At 35.5% G+C, this 24,092-nt stretch overlaps 1 protein-coding gene across 1 annotated transcript in view; it reads right to left on the minus strand.

Moving 5' to 3' along the window:
* SESN3 (sestrin 3) overlaps nucleotides 1–24,092 on the minus strand; it is a 70,737-nt gene that overhangs the window by 19,313 nt on the left and 27,332 nt on the right. The window contains exons 2-5 of the mRNA XM_004427425.3: nucleotides 9,710–9,775; nucleotides 6,121–6,318; nucleotides 4,442–4,624; nucleotides 83–319 (exon numbers count right to left, since the gene is read on the minus strand). Of these exons, the coding sequence (XP_004427482.1) occupies nucleotides 83–319; nucleotides 4,442–4,624; nucleotides 6,121–6,318; nucleotides 9,710–9,775 (684 nt within the window). The remainder of the gene's footprint in view (nucleotides 1–82; nucleotides 320–4,441; nucleotides 4,625–6,120; nucleotides 6,319–9,709; nucleotides 9,776–24,092) is intronic.

Below are 24,092 nucleotides of genomic sequence, written 5' to 3' on the forward strand. Positions count from 1 at the left end.
TCCTGTTTAATCAGAGAATAAATTCTTTCTAGATATTTTTAATGTTAGGAAGTTTAAAGGCAAAACAGTTAAGAAAACTAACCCCAAAGTTGCTGCCTGTAAGGGATGCATTCTCTATGTTGTTGTCATTAGCGAGATCACAAACACAGAAATTGTTGACTGATATGAGCCTGAATCCATTGGAGATTTCTGGATCTCTCTCTGGATTGATGCCACTACCGAAAACAAAGCTTGCCAAAGCATGATAATGTGCCAGTAGGACCACAGCATGTACCAGTTCAGGCAGAGACCAATTATTTTCTCCAGTTTTGACAAGTTTCTGAAATGAGAAAGCAAATTAGTGTAAAAATGTAAATCACAGAATGCTACAAAGCAATTTTAGGAAGCATGGAAAATTTACCAAATTTCATAAGTCCATTTATAGTAATAAAACTTAAAACTCCCTTTAAAAAATATTTCATATATTAAAGATACGGCTTTGGTCAAATAATCTTACACTGTAACAAACAATGTTACATTAAAACTATCAAACCTAACAATATAATTATGTTGTGGCTTCTTCTAAATTCCTTATATATACAATGAAACTTCTGCTTCCAACTTTTACATATTATGTTACTTTAGAAAGATATTTCAGAGAATCAAAGAACATTGAAACTAGAAGGGACTTTAAAGATTATCTAGCAAAACCATTCATTTTAAGGTTTTAAGGTAGACTTTACCATAAAAATCACATAAAAATCCAATTCAGTAAGTCAACTTTTAGTTATCTTTTAGATATCTTCTCTGATGGAGAAAGACCCTATAGTAGATGACAGAAACTGTAGAATGTTACCTCACAGTTGAGTAAGAACTTAAAAAATTTCAAAGCATTTTTTCATATGCTATTTTACTTGATCCTCCAGCTGACTGATGGAATCACAAGTGAAGCCATTAAAAACAGTAATCCCTCCATCCCCTCTTTCTCCAAGAGCCAATTCCGTCTATTAATCTCAGGGATTCTTTCCCATCAGTGTTCTATGTCTCTCTCTCTCTTTTGGGGTGTGTGTGTGTATATCCTGCTGCTCCCTGCAAATCTAAAACTTTCATTTACCTCACTTCACAGCTAAAACCCAAAACCAAAAAACTGCTTTTGCTTTACTCCCTATATTTAACTACACACACACACACACACACACACAGAAAAAAATCAATCATATTCTACCACCCTAATGTAACTTTTACATATCTTCTTTTATTTTTATAAACATAATTATATAATCAGAGTATATATCTATTTTTTTTTCTGCTTTTCAAACTTGACATTTTGACATATTCATTTTTCATGAGGCTACACTGTCTTATATTAATTTTAAACATGGGCTATATTACACAGCAATGGATGTACAGAATTACTTCTCCATTCCCTTACTGTTAGATATTTAAATTGCTTCTAAACTTTTTTTATTTGCTATTACTTAAACAGCATCTTCATGTTATAGCTTCATTCATATTCTAGAAACAATTCCTAATGGGATTTTTAGGGCAAATGGTATTGATATTTTTATGACTTTTTGATAATACTGCCAAAGAGCTTTCCAAAAGGATTGGTTGAATTTACAATGCCTTTGCCAGTCTTTGCAGGATTATCATTAAACCTGAAAGGATAGCCAACAGTCATCATCTCAAATTTCTCACCTCACATTCATTTCTACTTTTTTAATTCATTATAATCGGGTTTCTTTTTCAAACAAACTCCTGAAGTTACTTTCACTAAGGTCAAATATGACATCCAAAAGGCCAAATCTGACTATTTCTTTTTAGTCCTTATCCTGTTTGATTTCTGCAGAATTTACATTTTCCTAATTTCCTCCCTTCTTGAAATTCTTGAAATGAATCTCCCTTGACTTCAGCAATTCCACTATTTTTTTGCACCCTTTCTACCCTGAGATGCACTTTTCTCCATCTCCTTCACAGCCCTCTTCTTTTTCCTGCTTGCCTCCAAAATGTTGGCTTGCTCTATTCTACCCACGATCTTCTTTCCTTGTACAGTATCTCCTGGATGGATCATTCATTCTTTCAACTTGACCTTTGCTTTTCTGTAAATAACTATCTGATTTTTTTCCTAATCTATTCTTATCTTGAGCTACAGACCTGTACTTTCTTCAGTAACTGGACTTCATTACACGCATGTCATCCTCTTTTGTTCTCAGGCCTCTGTATGCTATCCTGCTCACGGCATTGCCTTTTGCCCAGTCAAGAAGGGCAAACCTTAGAGTTACTCTCCCGTCCCAGCCTCTTTCTCCATTTTCACATTCTGCCAGTCGCCAAATCCTGCTTATTCTTATGCAGAATAGTTCAGACAGTCTGATCTCTCCTCTTTATCGCCCCACGTCTTAAAAAAAAAAAATCATCTCTCAGGTGGATTTCTAAGCTGTTTTATGACTGGCCTCCCTGCTTCTAGCCTGAACCACATATAATTTGTCTTCTGCCTCACCAAATATGCTCATATTACAACTCAGTTCAAAAACTTTTAATGATTCTTGATTCTTTATCACAGTTATCTCCAAGCTCTCTTTTTTTTTTTAATTTTATAACATATTTTATATAACCAAATATATCCAAAATATCATCATTTCAACATGTAATCAATATAAAAAATAATGGAATAGTTTCTAATTTTTTCTTTACTAAGTCCTGGATGTTTGGTGTATATTTTTACATGTACAGTATATCCTCTGTACTGGACAGCCCAGCCCTAGAAACAAAGGCACTCTTCTACCAGGGGAGTACGATCTCCAAGCTCCTTTGATCATATATACTTCTGACAGCAACAATTGGGGGGCCCAACTCCTGATAGTATGTACATTTATTTATAAATTAATATATACTTATAAAATATAACATTTTATATAGGTTAGTTATATCCATGTACTGTAATATTAATATTGTAAAATATACAAATACAGAAGTTTAAAAGGATGAGATGAGAATATACACACACACAGACAGACACAGTTTTCTAACATTTTGAAGGATTGTCTTGTGTACCCCCTGGGGTACCATAACATAACTCTGGAGACCATAGCTTTTTGAGGATAAAACACAAATTTTTTAATATAGTATTCACTGGGTCATACAGTACGATCCCAATTCTTCCTGCCTCTTATCCCCCACCTTACATAACCATTCCTACACGACAGTAACCTGAAGCTGTTAGCTTCTTTTCCAACATATCAATATTTCATATCCTATTGTTTGCCTGGAACACCCTTCATCTACTTCAAAATTCCCACTTATTCTTCAAGACCTACCTCAAATGTTACTTCTTTCTAGAAACCTCCTTATCCATTCTCTTTATTCATACCCTCAAACACTATTGTGCTGTGATTATTGTCATTACCTCCGTGTCTCTCCTCCCCTAGACTCCAAGCCCGTCAAGGGCGGGGGTCTATCTTTTTAGACCCACCAAAGTATCTGGCACCAAGTAATTAACATTTGACACAGAAATAATGATTAATTATCTTATCTATTTAACATATTACCAAACCAGAACATAAACCTCAGGACAACACTGTGTTTCACAGATTCCCAGACAGATAATCAAAATCTTAGAGTACACAGATTGACAAAAGCTAAGTTTGGTTTAAGCGAGCAAATAGCTAACAAAAATGTAGTCTAATAAGAGGATCAAAAAAACAAGGACATTTCTATACATTAGAAGCAGGGATTTTAAATACCTAAAGCTTCTACTGATAATAATTTAGATGATAGCTCCTATTTATTGAGTGGTTACCAAGTGCCAAGCACGGTGCTAAGAATATTGTGTAACAACCACACCCTGTATGCCTTTGATGGACACTCCTTTTGAGGAGCAAGTGTTCTAGTCAATCACAACTCTATTTCTCATGTAAGCTCTAGCTTCTAGAGGCATTTAAGCATTCACACACCAGTTGGCAAATCGCTTTTTATTTGTAAAATCATTTTTTGAAAGTCTTAAAATTATGAAAAGTTAGAACTAGAAAAGAGTTTAGAACTCATTTAATCTAGGCCTCTCATTTTATAGAAGGGGAACTACCGGGGGCCACAGAAGTTAACTCACTAAAGGTCACCAACTTGTCAGTAACAGGGTAGACACTAGAACCCAGGTATCCTATCATGCTAGTGTATTTTCTTTGTTCTATCTACGGCTTGAAAATAGAAATCAACTTTTCTCACAGCCACTCACTGAAGCACTTGTATAGCTAATTACTGATTACTTAAAGAGAAGTATTCACTTGTATCTAAATTAAACCCACTGACTTTCTAAATTCATTTCTTCTACACATATTAATATACTATTTTTTTATTTTTCAAGCTCCTAATATGCAAGTTATTTAAAATTAAGTCCTAAGCAAAAAAATTAACTCTTAGTTAGAATCATTGGTAAACTTCTTTTTTATTTCAAAGGAACACTCAGTACCTGAATGTGCTCTTTCGTGATCAGCCAGGGTCGGTGTGCTAGCAGCTTATTGATTTCATTAAGATTTTTCAGTCTTTGTGGTACATATTCCAAACCATTCAACCACTCAGCAATACCTCCTGTCTTTAAAAATTCGTCCACGTGCATGTTTATTAAGTAAGAACACTGATGTCTAGCTGCAGCCTAAAACACAAAGAAAAGAGTTAGTTGATAAAACAAGCATAGAGTCTTATGTTATTTCTCTTTCTAAAATAATTTAGATGGAGTTTAATAATTTTTATAGGCAATAATTCTTTTCTTACAGATTCCTCTTCCTTCTAAAACTTTCATCACAACACTGCCACAGATTCTTGAATGAAATCATGTAGCTGATACTCACATAAGCAAATAATTGTCACATGAGGACAATTTTTTCCTCATCCAGAACTTGGTACAGGTCAACCTAGAACGCACTTTCTAGCTATATTAGGAAAACACATGTCCATTGCATTATGGTAAATGATATCACCTGTTTTCTGTTTAAAACATAATAAAATCTCATTAACCTGTATTCTACCAATTCAGGATGCATGCTAATTTGGGGCCCTCTCTTATCCCCTTTAAGATAATTGTGATTTCAGTCTTATCTGTGCACATCACCCTACTGAGACTGAACCGAAGCTCACCGACGCGTTCCTTCCTAGGCAGTCACAATCAGCCCCCATACTGACAATCTAGTAAATCCATGCAAAGCAGACTTTTCACTGTTCCTTTCCTCAGGGCTGATTCTCAATAAAACAGCATTGTTTTATTCTATTTTCCATATCTTATTTACGTCTTTGTTCGTAACCATTCAAAGTCTGCTTTCAGCCTTACTGTCATCAAAACTTTAACCTGAAATTATAGTCTTAGTCAAGTTCATGATTCAATAAAACATAGAAGGCTGCCCTCTTTTGTTGCTAAAACTTCAGTGAGGGTATAAACAAGATAATCAAATTAAACTTGGTAAAAACTAATCTCCTAACTCCTGGCTAGCTCTGCCAGCCCAGCTGTTCTCCTAAACTCTCCAAATATATAGGACTTGCACCATGTTCTCCTTCCTCTTTTTCTCTAGTAATAGTCCAACTGTAACACTGTTTTCTTTCTATCCTTCTCATTCCTGCTCCCTATCATCCCAATTTATAATTCTCTCCCCCCAAAAAACGTTAATTGGTTAACTAGCTTGTACCAAGTATTATACTTAGAAGTATTATAACTCATTTAAGAATTCCTCTCTTATCCAGAGTCTCCACCAGTGCTGATACTTTCTCTTACTTGGCCAAATTACTAACATTGTTTATGTATAAAATGACTAAATAAAATGTCACAAACAATCTGTTTTATATTAATAATAAAAACAAGATATCAAGAGCAAAAACAAAACTTGTGGGATATTAGGGATATTACTTTGGATTCTACCAGCATCTTTAATCATAAGAGATTAAACTGATAAATGAGAAACATTCAGTACATTAAGTGGTTTAAAGCATTCATAATGTATCCAAGGGATTTGGTATCCAAAAAGCCACAGGCTTCTTCAATTCTCATTTCTATAAAATCATATTTACCTCTACACACACACAAACACACATACAAACAACATTAGGAGGGAAAAGGAATAAGTGAGGACGATGTCTCGTGAACACAGGAAACGCGCGCACCATTATTGCGATGTAGTGCCTGTGTGGTAAAGGAAGGGGGCCGTCCATGCGCAGCATGTAGAACTGGCTTCGCAGGAAAGACTCCAGGTACTGAGCGTGCAGACTCATGACCTGAGTGATGTTGTCCAGACGACCAGATGTAGAGTATTCTTCCACAAGAAAGTTAGTACGTTCATCCACTGTGTTTGCTTGGACAACCTTACAACCAAGAAACACAAAACAATTATTGAGAAGTAAACACATCTTTGGTTTACATAAATTATGCCACTATTGAAGCAAATGAATGTTCTTTTGATATTAACAGACATTGAAATGTTGCAGTTGCTCATACTAGAACTGAAATAAAAAAGAAAGGAACATTTATTTTTGGCTCTGGGACTACAATTTATTAAACAACAAATGTCAAATTATCAAACATAATACACATAGCTACAAAACTGGAGAAAAGAAGCTTCCATCTGCTTTGCCAGGCACATAAGGTGAATTTTTCAGGGCCCACTTGCCTGGCCATTGTCACACCAATTTGTGGTACGGCAAAGGCAGTGGCAGTTGATTACATATATTTACAATTTTATCTCATCATCCTATCAACATCCTTAATCATATTATCTTAAGACAGATATTTTCAGTCTGATCCTTTGCTTGTTTTTGTTATTCAACATTAAAAAAAAAAGCCTTCTGAAGTATCTTTAGGGACAAAGGAAAATATGATAATTTGTAGAAAAGTGTTAATTGAAAAATTAATAAGAACACTAGAATACTGTCATTCCTATTTTGAGCCTATCGTATTAATTACTAAAAACAAGTTTAAGTTATTAAAATGGACATCTTCCATCCTAGGGAATCAAAAGGGCTTTCTCAAAATAGATTATTTATATACAACTTTATGCACCATGATAGCTTGGGCATCACACCAAGAATTGGCTCTGAAGTTAAGTGTTAAGAGCTTATTAGCACCTTGTAGAAGGACTCAGCTCTGTGGGAATTAATGGACATGAAAGGCATATTTCTAGGATTGGTCCATTATTTATTGATATTTTAGAATTAGAGTTCCAGACTGAAGAAGAATGGATTCCTTATTTTAGATAAGGAAATAGATTCAAGATTAAATTCAAGCTCATACACCCAGTTAATAGCAGAGCCTGGACTAGAATCCAGCTCCTAAAGTCCCGACTAACGGTCTTTCCAAAGAGCCACAGTGCTATTAAGAGACTCCGTCTACTCTTCAGGGCTGGCTACACAGCCGCTTCTGAAAAATAAGTACAAATTACACAAAGGCACTATCGAGTGAGGAAAATTTAATCCCAAAGGAAATATAATGTTTGAAAAGTGTAAATTGTGAGGAAATGTTAATTACAATGGTGTAAAAAAGAGGCAATTTCACTTCAGCTAATTATAAAGCCAGATATACTTTCATTTGCCCATTTCTCCCCATTTTGTCAACTACAGGAATCAAGATGATAGTTAAAAACATAAGAGGATCCAGGTAAACCACATACAATTAGGGATAGAATATTTGCTGTTTTTATTTCGACTTCCCCAGCAGAAGTTTCTTCTGTTTAACTGATGCCTAAGATACATTAACAGACTCATATGACGCAAAGATCCTGAAAACAGTGGTGGCTTCTGCAAACTAGATTATCTTCAAATATATACTGTGAAAATGACTGTGCTTCAGGAAGTCTTTATATCTATGAGGCAATCACTCCACTAAGAGCAGCCCCTACGCTGTTTGAGGGAAACAGGCACAAGTTCTGCAGTTTCTCTAATGTGCGGTCGCTACCTAGATCAGCTACAGTCATGGAGTTCCCCAAACATTACTCTCAACTTTCATTTAACATTTTCCTTTAAATGGTAAAGTCACTAAACGAGCAAAATGAAGAGGAAGGGACTGCTGACTTTGGCAACGACCTGGCATGTATTATTTGAATTCTTTTTTTTTTTTTTTTTTTTTAATTTTTTGTTTATTGCAGTAACATTGGTTTATAACATTGTAAAAGTTTCAGGTGTACATCATTGTACTTCTATTTCTGCATGGACTACATCATGTTCACCACCAAAATACTAATTACAACCCATCACCACACACATGTACCGAATTATCCCTTTCACCCTCCTCCCTCCCCCCTTCCCCTCTGGTAACCACCAATCCAATCTCTGTCCCTATGTGTTTGTTTATTGTTGTTATTATCTACTACTTAATGAAGGAAATCATACGGTATTTGACCTTCTCCCTCTGACTTATTTCACTTTGCATTATACCCTCAATGTCCATCCATGTTGTCACAAATGGCTGGATTTCGTCGTTTCTTATGGCTGAGTAGTATTCCATTGTGTATATATACCACAGCTTCTTTATCCATTCGTCCCTTGATGGGCACTTAGGTTGCTTCCAAGTCTTGGCTTTCGTGAATAAGGCTGCAATGAACACAGGGGTGCATGTACCTTTGCAAATTGGTGTTTTCAAGTTCTTTGGATAAATACCCAACAGTGGAATAGCTGGATCATATGGTAGTTCTATCGTTGATTTTTTGAGGAATCTCCATACTGTTTTCCATAGTGGCTGCACCAGTTTGCACTCCCACCAGCAGTGTATGAGAGTTCCCTTCTCTCCACAACCTCTCCAACACATGTTGTTTCCTGTCTTGTTAATTATAGCCATTCTGACGGGCGTGAGGTGATATCTCATTGTAGTTTTGATTTGCTACTTATCCCTTCTTTTAAGACAATGCCTGGCACAAAACAATTTATATAAAACTGCTCTACAAATATTTGCTGACTAATTTCAGAACAATATACGATAATGCTGGTGCTCTAAGCTAAATGATATCTTTGCAGTAAATAGTGAATCAGTATATATAACCGTATTCAATGTGAGTTACTAACTCCTCAAAGCAGAGAAAAACTCCTCAATTAGTGGTTCTTAAACTTTTCTTAGCCCAAGTGTATCTGAGAGACATCTAGGAATCTGGAAGGTCCTGCACATTGCTGTGATCTTTCATAGAGATATATACACAACAGGCACAAATCTTGTATTGAATATAATCTCCTTTGTGTCACTTTACAACCTCTCATTTTTGCATTCACCAAAGGTGCAGGTTATATTGGAGAGTCTGTGACATTCTGTCCAATCAGAGACTTAGAAATGAAAACAGTGACTACTAGTGATGTAATAATATCATATTTTGTTTAATAGGTTTAGTTGGGAAACTCACTTTTTCATTTCAAAATATTTTTTCTTAACATTTATGTACCCTATAATCACCATGAAATAGCGGCCATTTTAAAACCTAAAACCTTCAGGTTAGTATTAAATTTCATTACTGTTAGCAGCTTTCTTCAGAAAAGTTATATTTGAAATCAAATGTTTTTCTAACCTTGCAGTACTATCTAACTCTGAAATAAGAAGGCAGATTACACACATAAACTTTTAAGTGAAGTTGAAAAGAAAATATCTCTATGGTTTTCTGACATATAAATAAGAAACAAGAGCAAAACACGTTTACTTCCACATTAACAATGGAGATTTTTTTGATACAATTAAGTTATTTTTTTAAATCACACTTTATATATTTTAAGACAAACTCACTTCCTTCTCTGGAATAAAGGCACTTGGTCCTCTTGTCAAGGGTTGAGACACTCTGATTCTTTTATCCTGTTTTTAAAAGAAAAGTTTTGTGTATTAATGATGACTTTCCAAGGAAAATTAAATTGATGCAAATTTATTGCTAAGATACTAAAATAAATAGAATAAATAAATAGAATTATGTAAAATCAATAAGTGTTACATCTCAGATCAAAGAAAATCCAAAGGGCCATTGCGTGAATAAGATAATGGGGCGAATTCCTACCATAGTGCTGGGTGCACGGTAGGTTCCCAAAATGTCATTTTCCTCAGTCATATTCTACAGCACCATTGATTTTCTAGCCCATATTTGACATGACTGAAAACCATCAACCTCCATAATAAAATCGTATCTAACAGTATATTAGCACACTGTTAGACCTCAATTTGAAAGCTAAAGGAAAAGTCAAATTCAAAGAGGATTACATCCAACTCCCCAAAGCAATGACCTGACCTGTTTTTTTCGTGAATAAAATAGGAATAAGCATATCTAATATGAAGTTTTGAAGTTTTAAGCAAAAAAAAATGTAAAACTTGGAGAAGTAGAGATTAATTTAATCTAAGAAATGGAGAACACAACAATGCTATGCTCTACTTGCTGTTCTATTTAGTATTAATAACTAGTAAATTGCCAATGGTATGTCTGAGTGCTAGATTTTTTTTTTAAGTTAATTTTTTTTGTTAAATTTTTTAATTGAAAAATATTTTTGTGTCCTCATTTAAGTGTGATTATCTATAATCCAGGAAAATTCCAACTAGGGAATAACTTCCTTCTCCATAGGCATGTTGAGGAGTAGGAATAATCAGAGGGAGGCTCCCAGGCTTTGAAGTCCTTCTCAGCCAAGAGAAGAGATAGGAGAAATGGTCGCTTAATTTTCTATAATAAAAGTAATATTCTAAAGTTCTGAAAAAGAAGCCCTCCAAAACCATAACATAAAAGGTAGGGACTATGCCACAGTTTATAAAGATTATAAAGACTGAGTGGGCAATTGAAGAACATAGGAACAGATGTCTACCGGAAAAGAGTGTATTAATAGGTGCCACCAAGCCCTCCTCTGGAAACTTTTAAACTGAGGAAGTAACTCTAGGTGGTTCCTTATCTGAAGATGGCAATATCTATCTCACATGACCTTGTCTCCCTGTCACAGCTGACTAGACCAATCAACACAGACGCTGATCTACAGCCCCTTGATGAAAAAGTTCTGCCCAAATAGAGTTGAGGGTAATTAGCTGGACCCGTAAGATTCTAGAGTACTAGAAGTAACTCCAGATTACTACTAGAGTTGTATGAAAGTTATATATTCTGACAGAGAGAAGAGAAGCAAAAGAGCACTCAGAAGCAGAGGCAAAGAGAAAACCATGAAGAGGCAACAGAGTAGGCATCAACAGATACCTGCTTCCAAGGAGAAAACCACGAGAGTTTCTATGGATTCACCAGAGAAAGCAAAGCCTAATCGTGGGCTCTGTTCTCTCTTTCTCTCCCTTCTCCATTAATTTAATCAATTTCTTAAGCAGAGATGTGGATCTAATACAATTCTGGGGGTGATGTAGCCTCTGGGCCAGAGAGACACACACAAAAACAAAGGAAAAAAAAAAGAAAACCCAGCTGAGAAGTGTCTGCTATAGCCCAGGGGAGAGATGAGGTGGCCTGACCTACGAGAGCTGTTTATACACTAAACAGAAGGGAAAAACTAACATCATTTTTAAGTTTACCATCATGTATCCTTCCTCTGTTGTATTTTTAAAATGGCATCACTACTGAAATGATCAGCCTAGTTCCTGCTTCTGTATAAGGAGCATCTTTTATGGCAAGGACTCTACTATTGTCTCAGTTGGCTGCTTTGTGTATTTATACGAAGGTGAAAAAAACAAAATTTAAAAAATGATCAACACAGCTTATAAATTCCACTGTAAACTCATTTACAGACAGTTTTCTTCCCCCACCTACTCTCTATCTCTGTATGTTTTTAAGTTGATAAGATCAAATACAAAAGAAATAGGATGGCACTATATCCAAAAGATTCACTTTAAAACATAAAGCTGGAGTTCTGGTCTCCTGTAATACCTCGTAATACATTTCCCTCAGCTTTTATTTCATATCCAAAATGCCCAGGACCGAGTTCCTATTTCATTCATACCCTGATTAACTTTTCTGAAGTTGCTAGACTTGTGTTGCCTTGTATGGTAGCCATCAGCCACATGTGACTAAATTTAAATTAATTAAAATTAAATCAAGTTAAAAATATAGTTCCTCAATCATGTAGTCACATTTCACGTGCTCAAAAGCCACATGTGGCTATTGCTACCGTTCAGGACAGGGCAGACGTTTCCATCCGCCATCACAGAAGGTTTTACCAGACAGTGCCGCTCTAGACTCTTCATCACATCTTCAGGCATTTTAATGCTTTTTTGAAATGTTAAATGACTGCTCTGCAGAGATATTGGTTTGGTGGTCACACCTGCTCAATCCCTTATCCAAGCATTTTAAGGTATGTAATTGCAGAAATGCTTTCAACCAAATTAAGAGTAAACCCAGATTGGGGCAATTCAGGAAAAGACAAAATAAAAAAATCAGCCAGTTTCAAGAATCCTTGTCTCAATTTCCTCTCACATTACAGTCTCAGAAAAATATCAAGAACTTTTTTTCTTTTTCTCCCTTTCTTAAAAATTATGGTAAAAAAAAAAAAGCATAACATGAGATCTACCCTCTTAACAAATTAAGTGGACAGGACAGTATTGTTAACTGTAAGCACAATGTTGTAAAACAGATGTCTAGGGCTTTTGCATCTTGCATAACTGAAACTTTACACCCACTGAACAACTCCCCAGCCCTTGGCAACCACTACTTTCTGCTTTGTATGTAAGCACACTCCTCAGATCCCAGCTGAGAGGCTCCCTTTTGTAATCATCAGCCTTCTCACCTCCCTGCACAATCCAGATCTGCCTCTTTCTGTGCAGCTCTCCCTTTGCTCGGCTTCCGTAACACCAAACCATCCAATCCACTTACTTCCTTGACCACTTTTACACTCTTCCTAGACATTCCCTGCATTTCTTTCATCAATATTCATTCTCTCAACTGAGTGTTCTTGTCCGTGGCTTACATCTTCTTTACGCAAACAAAATTCTACTGAATTGTGTGACAGTCACTATATTGGGGGGAGGAGGGTGGAGCAGGTAAATGAGAAAAAAGGGCATGTGATATGAAAACAAGCAAGCCATGCAACTGACTCCTGCATCTTTTATATCTAGCTAGGAACTAGCTCTTCTCTGCCCTTCAGCCTGGCTTTGGGGTGTTTTGAACTGCCTGTGACATCCTCTGTTTGTAATATCAGCACCTTAAAATCAACATTTAAAACTAATCTTCTACCCCAAACCAGATGTTCCTCCTCAGTTTCCTCTCTAAGTTATAAAATCACCACACAGATCAGTAACCCTAGCTCCGATTTACAATTATCTTTGACTCTTCATTCTAGGAGTCTGCATTCAAACAGTTGCCAAATCCTCTGATTGCCTTTTCCCCCCTAAATCTTTAAGTCATCTTCTCCACAGACCCTTGTCAACCATAAGAGTTAAGAAATATTTTCCCCTAACAACTGAGAATAATGGCAATTCTAGGTCTTAGCTTTCCCTCTTATTGGGAGGCTTTGAGAAGGTAACACATAAAAATGTAAAAACTGCAAAGCACAAAACAAAATAATGCCTTATTTTTGCTTTTCTCCTGCCAATTTTCCCTAATGTAAAACAAAACACCACAACTAGAATAGCTACGTTTTCTCAACAGATGCTACTTTTATTGAAGAATTCAAGGGTTGTTCTTTAGGTGAAAATAACCTGTAGCTGCACTAATTTAATGTTGCCATATTTTCCTCTCTTTACATATAAAGCTAATATCTTATTCTGGGGAACAAATGACTTTGATCATACTAGTGAATCTTATACAACGGCCTTTAAGTTATGAGTCTTGTTTTGTTTCTATGAAAATCTAAAACCAAAAAACAAGCACTTGAGGTTTTTTAGCTGCACTTTCCATTATAGTAACCATTAGTCACATGTGGTTATTTAAATTTAAGTTGATTAACATTAAATAAAATTTAGTGCCCCAATTGCACTAGTCGTATTTCAAGTGTACAATAGCCACATGTGGCTAGTGGGTACCATACTGGACCATGCAAATCTAGGATTCTTCTGTCATCGCCAAAGTTTCTATGGTACAGCATTGCTCCATAGCATTGATTAGTCCTGATTTCAGCTACTGAAATGATGCAAAAATACAAAATGGTTAAAAATTCAGGAAAACCATAATAAATATGTATTAAGGTAACTTCATAGAAATAAAAATTGATTTGGATGTTAAAACTGGAAAACCAATAAAACTAACAAATTAACTACAATGGCAGAATAGTTGGAAGATACCATTCTTCAGACTCTTAATTTGATGACAATGTTCAAGTCACTAACTAAAAAGAAGAAATTCTGTAAAATGTTGACCAGGGTTAAAAAATTAAAAAGGGTTTACCTTAGACAACAGTCACAGAATTTGCTCAGATTTTGTCCATAAAATCCTATCATTTCTTTTTTTTTTAAAAGATTTTATTTATTTTATTTTTCCCCCCAAAGCCCCAGTGGATAGTTGTATGTCGTAGCTGCACATCTTTCTAGTTGCTGTATGCGGGACTCGGCCTCAGGATGAACGGAGAAGTGGTGCCTCGATGCGCACCCGGGATCCGAACCCGGGCCACCAGCATCGCAGCGCGCGCACTTAACCACCAAGCCACAGGGCCGGCCCGAAATCCTATGATTTCAATCGAGAAAAAACTAGTTATAAAATAGGAACTGATACTTTCTATGTGTCAGTTCTATATATTCTAAGAGATTATTTTACAAGGGTTGTGATTTCAAGAACACTACCACAAGGAAAGTTTCTTTTTTCAAATATCTTATTATAGCTGAATGAAGTTATGCTTGAAATTCGTCAGTTGTGATTATGCCTATTAAGTAATTATCTGCTGGAAAACAAAACACTGAATGGATAAAGATGAATTATATTTAGAAAACTGCTTATTTTGACACTTAACAGCTAAGCCAATTTACTAGATCACTTTATATAAATTAATCCCAATAGAAAATTAAGACACTTGGATGTTAGAAATTCTTAAAATTATGAGTCTTTAGAGGTAATCAGCAAATTACCTGGCCCTAAAAAGCTGACTGCCAAAGAGAATTAATTGCTGCATTTTAAGCTACTAAATGCTTTTAAAATAAATTATTGAATTTAATTTTTACTTATCTCTTCAGTTTATTTCATTAAAAAATGGAAAAATAAAAAAATACATTCTATCCATTAAAGTGTAAAAGCTGCTTATGAATTTAGCCCAATAGGAGAGAAGGATATTGAGAGTAATACGTGTAATTTTACACACAGACACTTAACGAAGAGATTTATTAAAAAAATCTATTCAACATATAAGAAATTCTGGCAAAGCAGAAATTTGACTCCACCAAGCATACTAATCCTACAATTTTTAAAGATATCCTTAGAAGATAGTTTAATAGCTTCAACATTCTTTTTTAACACACCACAATGACAAAATACCTTAAACATGAAACACATGCCCCAAACAAAATTTTTAAGTGTGACTATAAGAAAGTCAACTACAATTACCAATACAAATAGTAAATTTCAGTTGTTGACTCTCCTTCTATTCTTTATAGATGTTCCATTTTGGCAGAGACCACTGCAAAAAGGGCAGAGATGGACAGGTGGCTCTATACTATGAAATAATGCTGATGCCATCTTTTTATTCCTGGCAGACAACCTCAGGAATAATGGCTGTGTTTATAGAAATTGATGACATTACATATTTCAGAAGGAAAGGGCAAATAGAAAGGAACACAGAGATAAAAACTCTCTATCCCTAAATGAGAAAAGAACAGGTTTTAAATTAGATTAATTGTAATAGATTGGTAATTTTACAGTAAACACAAATTTAAATGTCTACCATTACCTGGAATACACATTATGTTCCCACCATCCCAAAACAGCCCAAAGACTAACAAAATTGTGACTTCTACAATAGATTAAAATACGTATTGACCTTCGTGGTACTGTAATAACTGAGATCTAAGGTCATTTAGTGAGAAAAGATCTGGAAGCAGAAAATGGCAAGAGCACCAAGGGTGAGAATCTTTCAAATCACACCATCATCTCTCTGTTACTTAGAACTGGAGTGGTGCAAGGAATCACTGAAGATCAGGAGCCCAGCCAGGCACCACAGGGTGTGGCAGAAATTCACTGACATTCCAAAGAGCACTCAAAATTTTCCTCCATAAGTGGGGAATCCTGTCTCATGCTAAAGGCCTGAGACTTTAGGGGTGGACTCTTTTTTTTTTTTGCAGGGAAGGATTCACCCGGAGCTAACGTCTATTGCCAATCTTCCTCTTTTTTTTTTCTTTTCTTCTCCCTAAAGCCCCAGTGCATGGTTGTATATCCTAGGTGTAAGTCCTTCTAGTTCTATGTGAGCCGCTACCCCAGCATGGCAACTGACAGATGGGTGGTGTGGTTCCACAACTGGGAAACAAACCTGGGCCACCAAAGTGGTGAGAGCACAGAGCCTTAACCACCAGACCATCAGGGCTGGCTCAGAAGTGGACTCCTTTTAACTGAACTATTAAAACCAAGGCTGTCATGTCCTGCCTGCAACAACTCTGGGTAGAGTCACTTGAGGAACATCGCAAAGATCTTGTTATGAATAGTGTGAATTTCAGCCTTCTTCAACAACACATACTGATTAAAATTTTTAACTTGAAATGTCAAAAACATTTCCACTAAAAGCAATGCATTTATCGACTGTATTTTAGCAATTTCTTTACCTCTTCTTTCCCCTACTAAGCTGTCAGCTCCAGGTGGGCCAGGATAGTGCCTTGTTCATCTTTGAGTATTTCAACTTTAGTACAGTGTACGGTGTGAGGTAAATCTCTGGTCCATTTTTGAAAGTTTTACATAATGGTCATTTGAACAACAGTATTATTTTTTTTTTCTATTTCACTTTTCAAAAACTGAGTCCCAAGAAATAATGAGATATCATGATTAAGTAACTCATTAAAAAAACAAAAAACCTTGGTTGCCATTTGGTAGGAACCGTTAGGTAAATTTTGTTTTACCAATGTGGGCCTAAAAATAGACAAACTCACCTACTGAGTACTCTAGAAATGGTAGCTATGAGTACCGCTATTAATAGCAGAAATCGGCAGTAGTTGTTGCTGTAGTAGATGCAGTTAAGCATGCAAAGATGAATGGACCTCATCCCAGCACTAGAAGAATCAAAAATGTATATCCACATAGCAAAGGGTAGCTAATGAGTTAAATTTGCAATGTATAGCTGAGTTTCTAAATGAGCTTTTCCTTGGCTAGTAACAAAATCCTTTACATTTCACTCATCAGAACACATAGAGAACATGTTCAAAGTGCCAGCAAGTTTTTATATTTATACACTGACTATGGAATAGCAAACTTCTAAAAACAAAAGGACCACTAGTATCCCGTACAACCACAGAGTGACACAAACCTACAAAGGTGGAAATATTAAGAACAAATATGGGGGTAGGATAGTTTTTCAACTACACCATTAGCATCATACTACCACTAATCCTTTAAACTGGAAGTAAATCTAAAATCTCGGTCATGTCCAGTGCCATCCAGAGGCAGGTAGCAAAGAATATATCTCCTTTTCCAATTTCTGTGTAATGCCACAGAGTAGCATAAATCAATCAAGTTAGATTCATCTGTAAGTTAAAAACTGGTAGTTCTAATACAGCAGGTCTTTTCTGTGTTCTGTGGAATTTAGATATATTTGAACCAGCATTTCCTGAGGCTCTGCCTTCCCTTTTTATCTCTATTGAAATGCTACCCATTCTTCCTTTAAGACCCAGCTCAAATACCGACTCCTTTGGCCCCTCTCCACTCCCTCTAATTTCCAAGCTCTTCTATGAATTTAAACCTATTCTTAAGAGTCACAATTATGTTTCTCTCTCTTAAAGCTATTAACATATATCATTATCTTATCACTCCTTTCAGACCATAAATAAGCTCCTCAAAGAGCAGGATCAATTTCTAACATGATATCTGTAGCATTATAGCATAGCAACATGAAAATAATAGATACTCATGTATTTGTTCCATTGAATTATGGAGACAGGAGTCTGGTGCAGAGTCTTCCACCCCTTTTCTTGTCCTTCCTTCAACAGAGTAAGAGCGTCCTGTGGACTTGAGGCACTTCTCTGTATTCTTTTTGAGAAACACCAACAAATTAAACTAATAAATACAGTCCTAGACATCAATCCACTACCTTCTTTGTACCCTCTGGGTTCCCTATGTGACAAATATTCACTTTTCCCCATTTGTTTATTTTCTTATGTTGTTAAAACAAGTAATATCTGCAATTTCCTATAATTTGCGCTATTTTATTAGAAATCAGTAATAATATTGCATGCTGTGACACTAATCTTGAGCAACAGAGGCTTTCTATATAAGCTTTTAAGTGTTGAGCACTTTCTTTAGAGATGCAGAACTACAAAAAATACTTGTTGAATATGCTGTTAAAATTTTGGCTGAAGCCCAAGAAAATGTGGGCTTCTTAAGTCTTTGTACCTGAGATAATGCAAGTCCACAATAACTACCTAAAACTCAATGCTTCCTTATTAACATACAGACAATATACTTTTCTACCACTAATTATAAGATCTCTCCCCAGGTTCCACAAAAGTATTAATAAGAGCTTTACCTCCATACAAACAATTTTTAGTTCTGTATTGCATAATAGTAAAAACTCGCCTTGAATTTTATAAAGCTTTACCTATTAAAATTATGTCCCAGTTAGATTTAAAGAAATTAAAATTGGGAGTTTTAGAAAGTAAGACTCCCACTAGAGATAACTACAGTTTCATAACATTCTAATATTACTCATTTGACAGTTGATAGCTACCAGTCTTTTGGAGAAACAAAAAATATGCTGTGCATGTTAACCTTGGTATATGAGGGAAAAGTAGAGTTTTAAATCAAACCTCTATACTCAGCACCTATTACCTAGATTGTAACAAAATCAAAAGGCCTTTAGGTTATTCAAATAGAATACAGAATGACAGAACAGTTTCCAGGTGTTTCAAAGCACAGATTAATAAAACACAGGTCACTTGCTCAGATTAGAAGAATCAGAGAAAAAACATTAAATACAGTTGATTTCTAGAGATTTACAAAACATAAGCATTTTAGCCATCTGAAAACCAATACTTCTTTACACATGGAGTAGTCAAAAATAACAAGAACTCATGCTCTTATTTAAATTGAGAAAGTAAGTTTCATACAGCCTCCCAGGAACACAACAACTGAGCAAATTAAAATACATTTGATTTTACACTGAATTATATTAAACTTCAATTTTAATGAAACTTACAAGAAAAACAGAAGTTTTTGTTTCTAGTTTTGAAAAGAACAGTTGTGTTTTAATTTTCTCATGGAATAAAAATAGATCTGATCTGTATAGTGAATTTTCATTAACTTCATCTCTGCTCTATTTCGTAAACCCCTAAGACTATAAACAGAGGACTACGAACGAAATTGTGCTTTAATGTACTTAATGTATACAGATAAACTTTTTAAAATCTATTGTAAGCAGAATTAACACCATGAATTGTGGGGCCGGCCCTGTGGCGTAGCAGTTAAGTGTGCGCACTCCGCTGCTGGCGGCCCAGGTTCAGATCCCGGGCTCACACTGGTGCACCGCTTGTCAGGCCATGCAATGGCGGCGTCCCACATAAAGTGGAGGAAGGTGGGCACAGATGTTAGCTCAGGGCCAATCTTCCTCAGCAAAAAGAGGAGGATTGGCATGGATGTAAGCTCAGGGCTGATCTTCCTCACAAAAAAAAAAAAAAAAAACCCAAAACCATGAATTGTTATGCTTATTTAAATAGATGGTTCACAAATTTTTTGATATTAGGACCCCTTTATAGTGTTAAAAATTATTGACTCCATAAGCTTTTATGTAAGTAGTATCTATCAATAATTACCATATTAGAAATTAAATCAAAGGAAATTTTTAAGTATTTATTAATTCATTTAAAAATAGACATAATAGGGCCGGCCCTGTGGCTTGGTGGTTAAGTGCGCGCGCTGCGATGCTGGTGGCCCGGGTTCGGATCCCGGGTGCGCATCGAGGCACCACTTCTCCGTTCATCCTGAGGCCGAGTCCCACATACAGCAACTAGAAGGATGTGCAGCTACAACACACAACTATCCACTGGGGCTTTGGGGGGAAAAATAAAATAAATAAAATCTTTAAAAAAAAAAAAAAATAGACATAATAAAGTCATTACATGTTAACACATATGAATTTTTTGCAAACTGTCATTTCCAAAACAAACAAAATTGCTGAGACCAGTAGCATTGTTTCACATTTGTGTAAATATCTGGCTTAATTGAAGAGAACTGGAGTCTTATATCTGCTTCTGCATTCAATCTGTTGCTATATGTGGTTGCACAACATGAAGAAAATCTGGCTTTACAAAGATATGTAGTTGGAAAAGGGAGGAGTATTTTAATAGCCTTTCAGATAATTTTAGACATTCTTTCACACTACCCTAAAATTTGACAAGTGGTGGCTTTTAAAAGTTTGCTGCGAGGGAGAAAGTCAATTACCGTATGATCTCACTCATAAGTGGAAGATAAAAACAAAAAACAAACACATAGAGACAGAGATTGGATTGGCGGTTACCAGAGGGGAAGCGGGGAGGGAGGAGGGCGAAAGGGGTGATTAGGCACATGTGTGTGGTGATGGATTGTAATTAGCCTTTGGGTGGTGAACATGATGTAATCTATGCAGAAATAGAAGTATAATGATGTACACCTGAAATTTATACAATGTTATAAACCAATGTTACCACAATAAAAAGAAAGTAAAAAAAAAAGTTTGTTGAAATGTGGAATCTGAAATCATATCAATAAACTTCTTACTCTGTTACATTAAAATCCATTGGCTTATCTTGTACTTTGAATGAGTCATTTACCCATGCATGATTTTGTAATGTTAACCAGTGGTCATTTAGAAAATATTGGTTCACTGACCTTTGCAGGTTTTCCAAATGTTGATACATTTAATATGGTATTAATAATAAAATTTGTTAATACCACCACTGATCACATCATAAAAATCTGTAAATATTGGGAAATGGTTAAGCTCATGGTAGAAGATACAAATTTTCCAAAATCCTTTTCTCCTGAAAGCTCAAATTTTATCATTGGCAATAAATGCTGTGAGTTATTTCCTTTAATGTTCATTTTTGTGAAAATGTCTGCCAAATACCCAAGTCTGTATAACCACAGTTATCAGTCAGTCATTCTTTCATGTAAAAATGGTGTTCCATAAAAAGTGACTAGTTTGGCTCACAACTCAGTCACACGGCTGCTTTTCCTTGAGACAACCATCATTCTTCGGCATGCAGACGAGTTCTGTGCATATCTTCCATTTTGAAGCAGAGATTATTAAAAAGATAAGTATTCAATGGTTGAAATTTAATAAAATGTTTAATTTTTACTGTTTCATCAAGGATATTCTTGAGTGAAACTGACATTTTTACTGTGAATTCAGGGTGCTGAGGAAAACAGCGATTACGATTACAGTGTGATGTCATGGCTTTGATTTGTGCTAAGGTGCTAGAGGTCCACAGACCACACTTTGGGAACCACTAATTGAAATAAATGTTTCCAATACACTCTTGTCTCTCTTCCTTTTAATTATATATCCTTATAAATGGTTTCAGTCATCTGCAAAAAGATTGCTACATTAACCTTCATATTAAAACAAAGTATTAAGAAATCCTTAAGAACAATTATTATTTTTTATTTTTCTCATTACTACATGGTCATAGAACTTCTATGGAAGTGTTCATTTTCTTATTTGTGAAATAAACTTTTAATCAATTAAGCAAGCATGAATGATCGAGAAAACTCTGTAAAAGAAGAGCAATGTAGGAGGGATGCTAGCTATGTTATACAGAAACATAATATTTCTATAATTAAGAGTTGTGTTAGCACATGAACAGACTCACAGACCAATGGAACTTTCCTAATGATGACTCAAATTCAGAAACAATAAAACAATTTGGCAATTCAACTATACACACATACACAAAATATAAAACAAAAAACTTTTGCATGGTACAAAAACACCATAAGCAAAATCAGATCACAAATATTTGCAATTTAACACAGACAATGGCTAATACTCTAATTATATAAGGAGCTCCCGAAAATCAAGAGGAAAAAAATCAACAACCAAATTGAAAAATGAACAAAAACTGGGCAATTAGAAGAAATTACTCATAAAAATAGAAAAGCAAATATTATATTTCATATATCAGATTGCCAAAAACCCAAGGTAGGAAACATATTTATTGACAAGACTGTAGGGGAACAGGCACTCTCAAAATTGTGGGAATGCAAAATCAAAAAACCCTCACAGATAGGAATTTGACAATGTCCAGAAAAATTAGATATGAATTTATCCTTTGACCCAGCAATCCCACACTTCCAGGAATCTAACCCATCAATACAGCCATAAAAAAGGATGAGGAAAATTTCTATATACCAAAAAATAACTTGAACCTGAATCTAATAGAGGCTTTAGCCCAAACTTCAAATTAATAGGAAATAGAGGAACAAGTTAAATGACAACATGAGGAAACACAGAAAAATATCCAGATTATGAAATATTCTATAGGACAACTGACCCAATCAGTTAAAGGCAAGAAAAACAACAACAAACAGGAGGTACTACTATTAAGAGAGACTTAAAAAACATTACCAAATGTTAATGGTGGACCTAATTCAGAAAAAGTCAACTCTAAAATGACATTAAACAACTGGAAGGAAGTTGATTAAGATGGGATAACAGACGGTATCAAACAATTATTACTAATTTTGTTAGGTGTGATACTGGCATTATAGTTATACAAAAATGAGTTCATGTATTTCAGAAATGCATACTAACCTATGCAGGGGTAAAAGGAAAGGAGATTTAATTTAAATTACTTCAGCAACAATAACAATACAGAACTGATGAGGTAAGAGTGGCAAAATCTTGCCAATATTGAATCTGGTGATGGGTTTTGGAAGTTCTTTACAGTATTCTTTCTGCTTTTGTGTAGCTTGACATTTTTCATGATAATTTTTTTAAAGGTAACTACAAAGCACCTGCATGTAACAGACATTTAATAAACAGCAATTTTTACAATCAAGTTTGGTAATTTATAATACAAGTTAAAGAAGAAAAACTGTTATGTATATTTAAACCTTCCTAAGATTAAAATTAAACATTATAACTTTTATAAAGAACTATTAATTTATTCAACAGATTTTTTTCCTTTGTAAGAGTCATTATTTGGAAGGTCTTCGGCTAAGTCCTGGGAGTACCAAGATAAATGAAGCCTAAGTGCTGACTTAAGGACACATCAGGTAAATAAATATGGATGCACAACCACAATTAATGTTCGGAGCTATCGTGGACCAAAACGGGAATGCCGAAGTCTGCCTGCAAAGGGATGGATCAAAAAAGCCTTCCAGAACGGATAAATTTTTAGGAAGGAATAGGAATGTGTCAGGCTACTTAGAAAAGAATAGATGGGTCTATGTGGGTACAACATCCCAGGCAAAAGGAATAGAAAATACAAAGACATGACACATTTGGGGAACTATATACTGTTCTCTATGATCCCTGAACCTCTCTCAGGGAATAAGACTAGAGACATGGGCAAGGGACACATCATGAATGCCATGCTCAAGACCTTGGATTTCATATAAACAATAGACAATATTAAAAGGATTGTATCTGTCTTTTATTTATTTTGGTGAGAAAGATTGGCCCTGAGCTAACATCTGTTGCCAATCTTTCTTGTTTTTGCTTAAGGATGATTAGCCCTGAGCTAACACCTGTGCCCATCTTCCTCTATTTTGTATGTGAGATGCCGCCACAGCATACCTTGATGAGCGGTGTGTAGGCCCGCGCCCAGGATCCAAATCCACGAACCCCAGGCCACCAAAGCAGAGCCATGAACTTAATCATCACCGGGTGGGCCCCCATATTTGTCTTGTAAAAAAATATTTGTGACGTCAGTTAGAAAATGGGCTGAGGTGGGGGAGGCTTGAGGAAATAAAACCTGTTAGAAGGCTACTATAATTTCTAGGAAAGAGAAGATTTGGGTTAACTAAGCAGTATGGATTAAGAAAAGGAATTATGTTGAGAGCTATTTAGGAGACAGAATAAATAGACGAGTGATTGACTGGATATGATGGTAAAGC

This window comes from Ceratotherium simum, chromosome 7 (assembly GCF_057802395.1).
Source record: "Ceratotherium simum simum isolate JZ-2026a chromosome 7, ASM5780239v1, whole genome shotgun sequence".
NCBI lineage: Eukaryota > Metazoa > Chordata > Mammalia > Perissodactyla > Rhinocerotidae > Ceratotherium > Ceratotherium simum.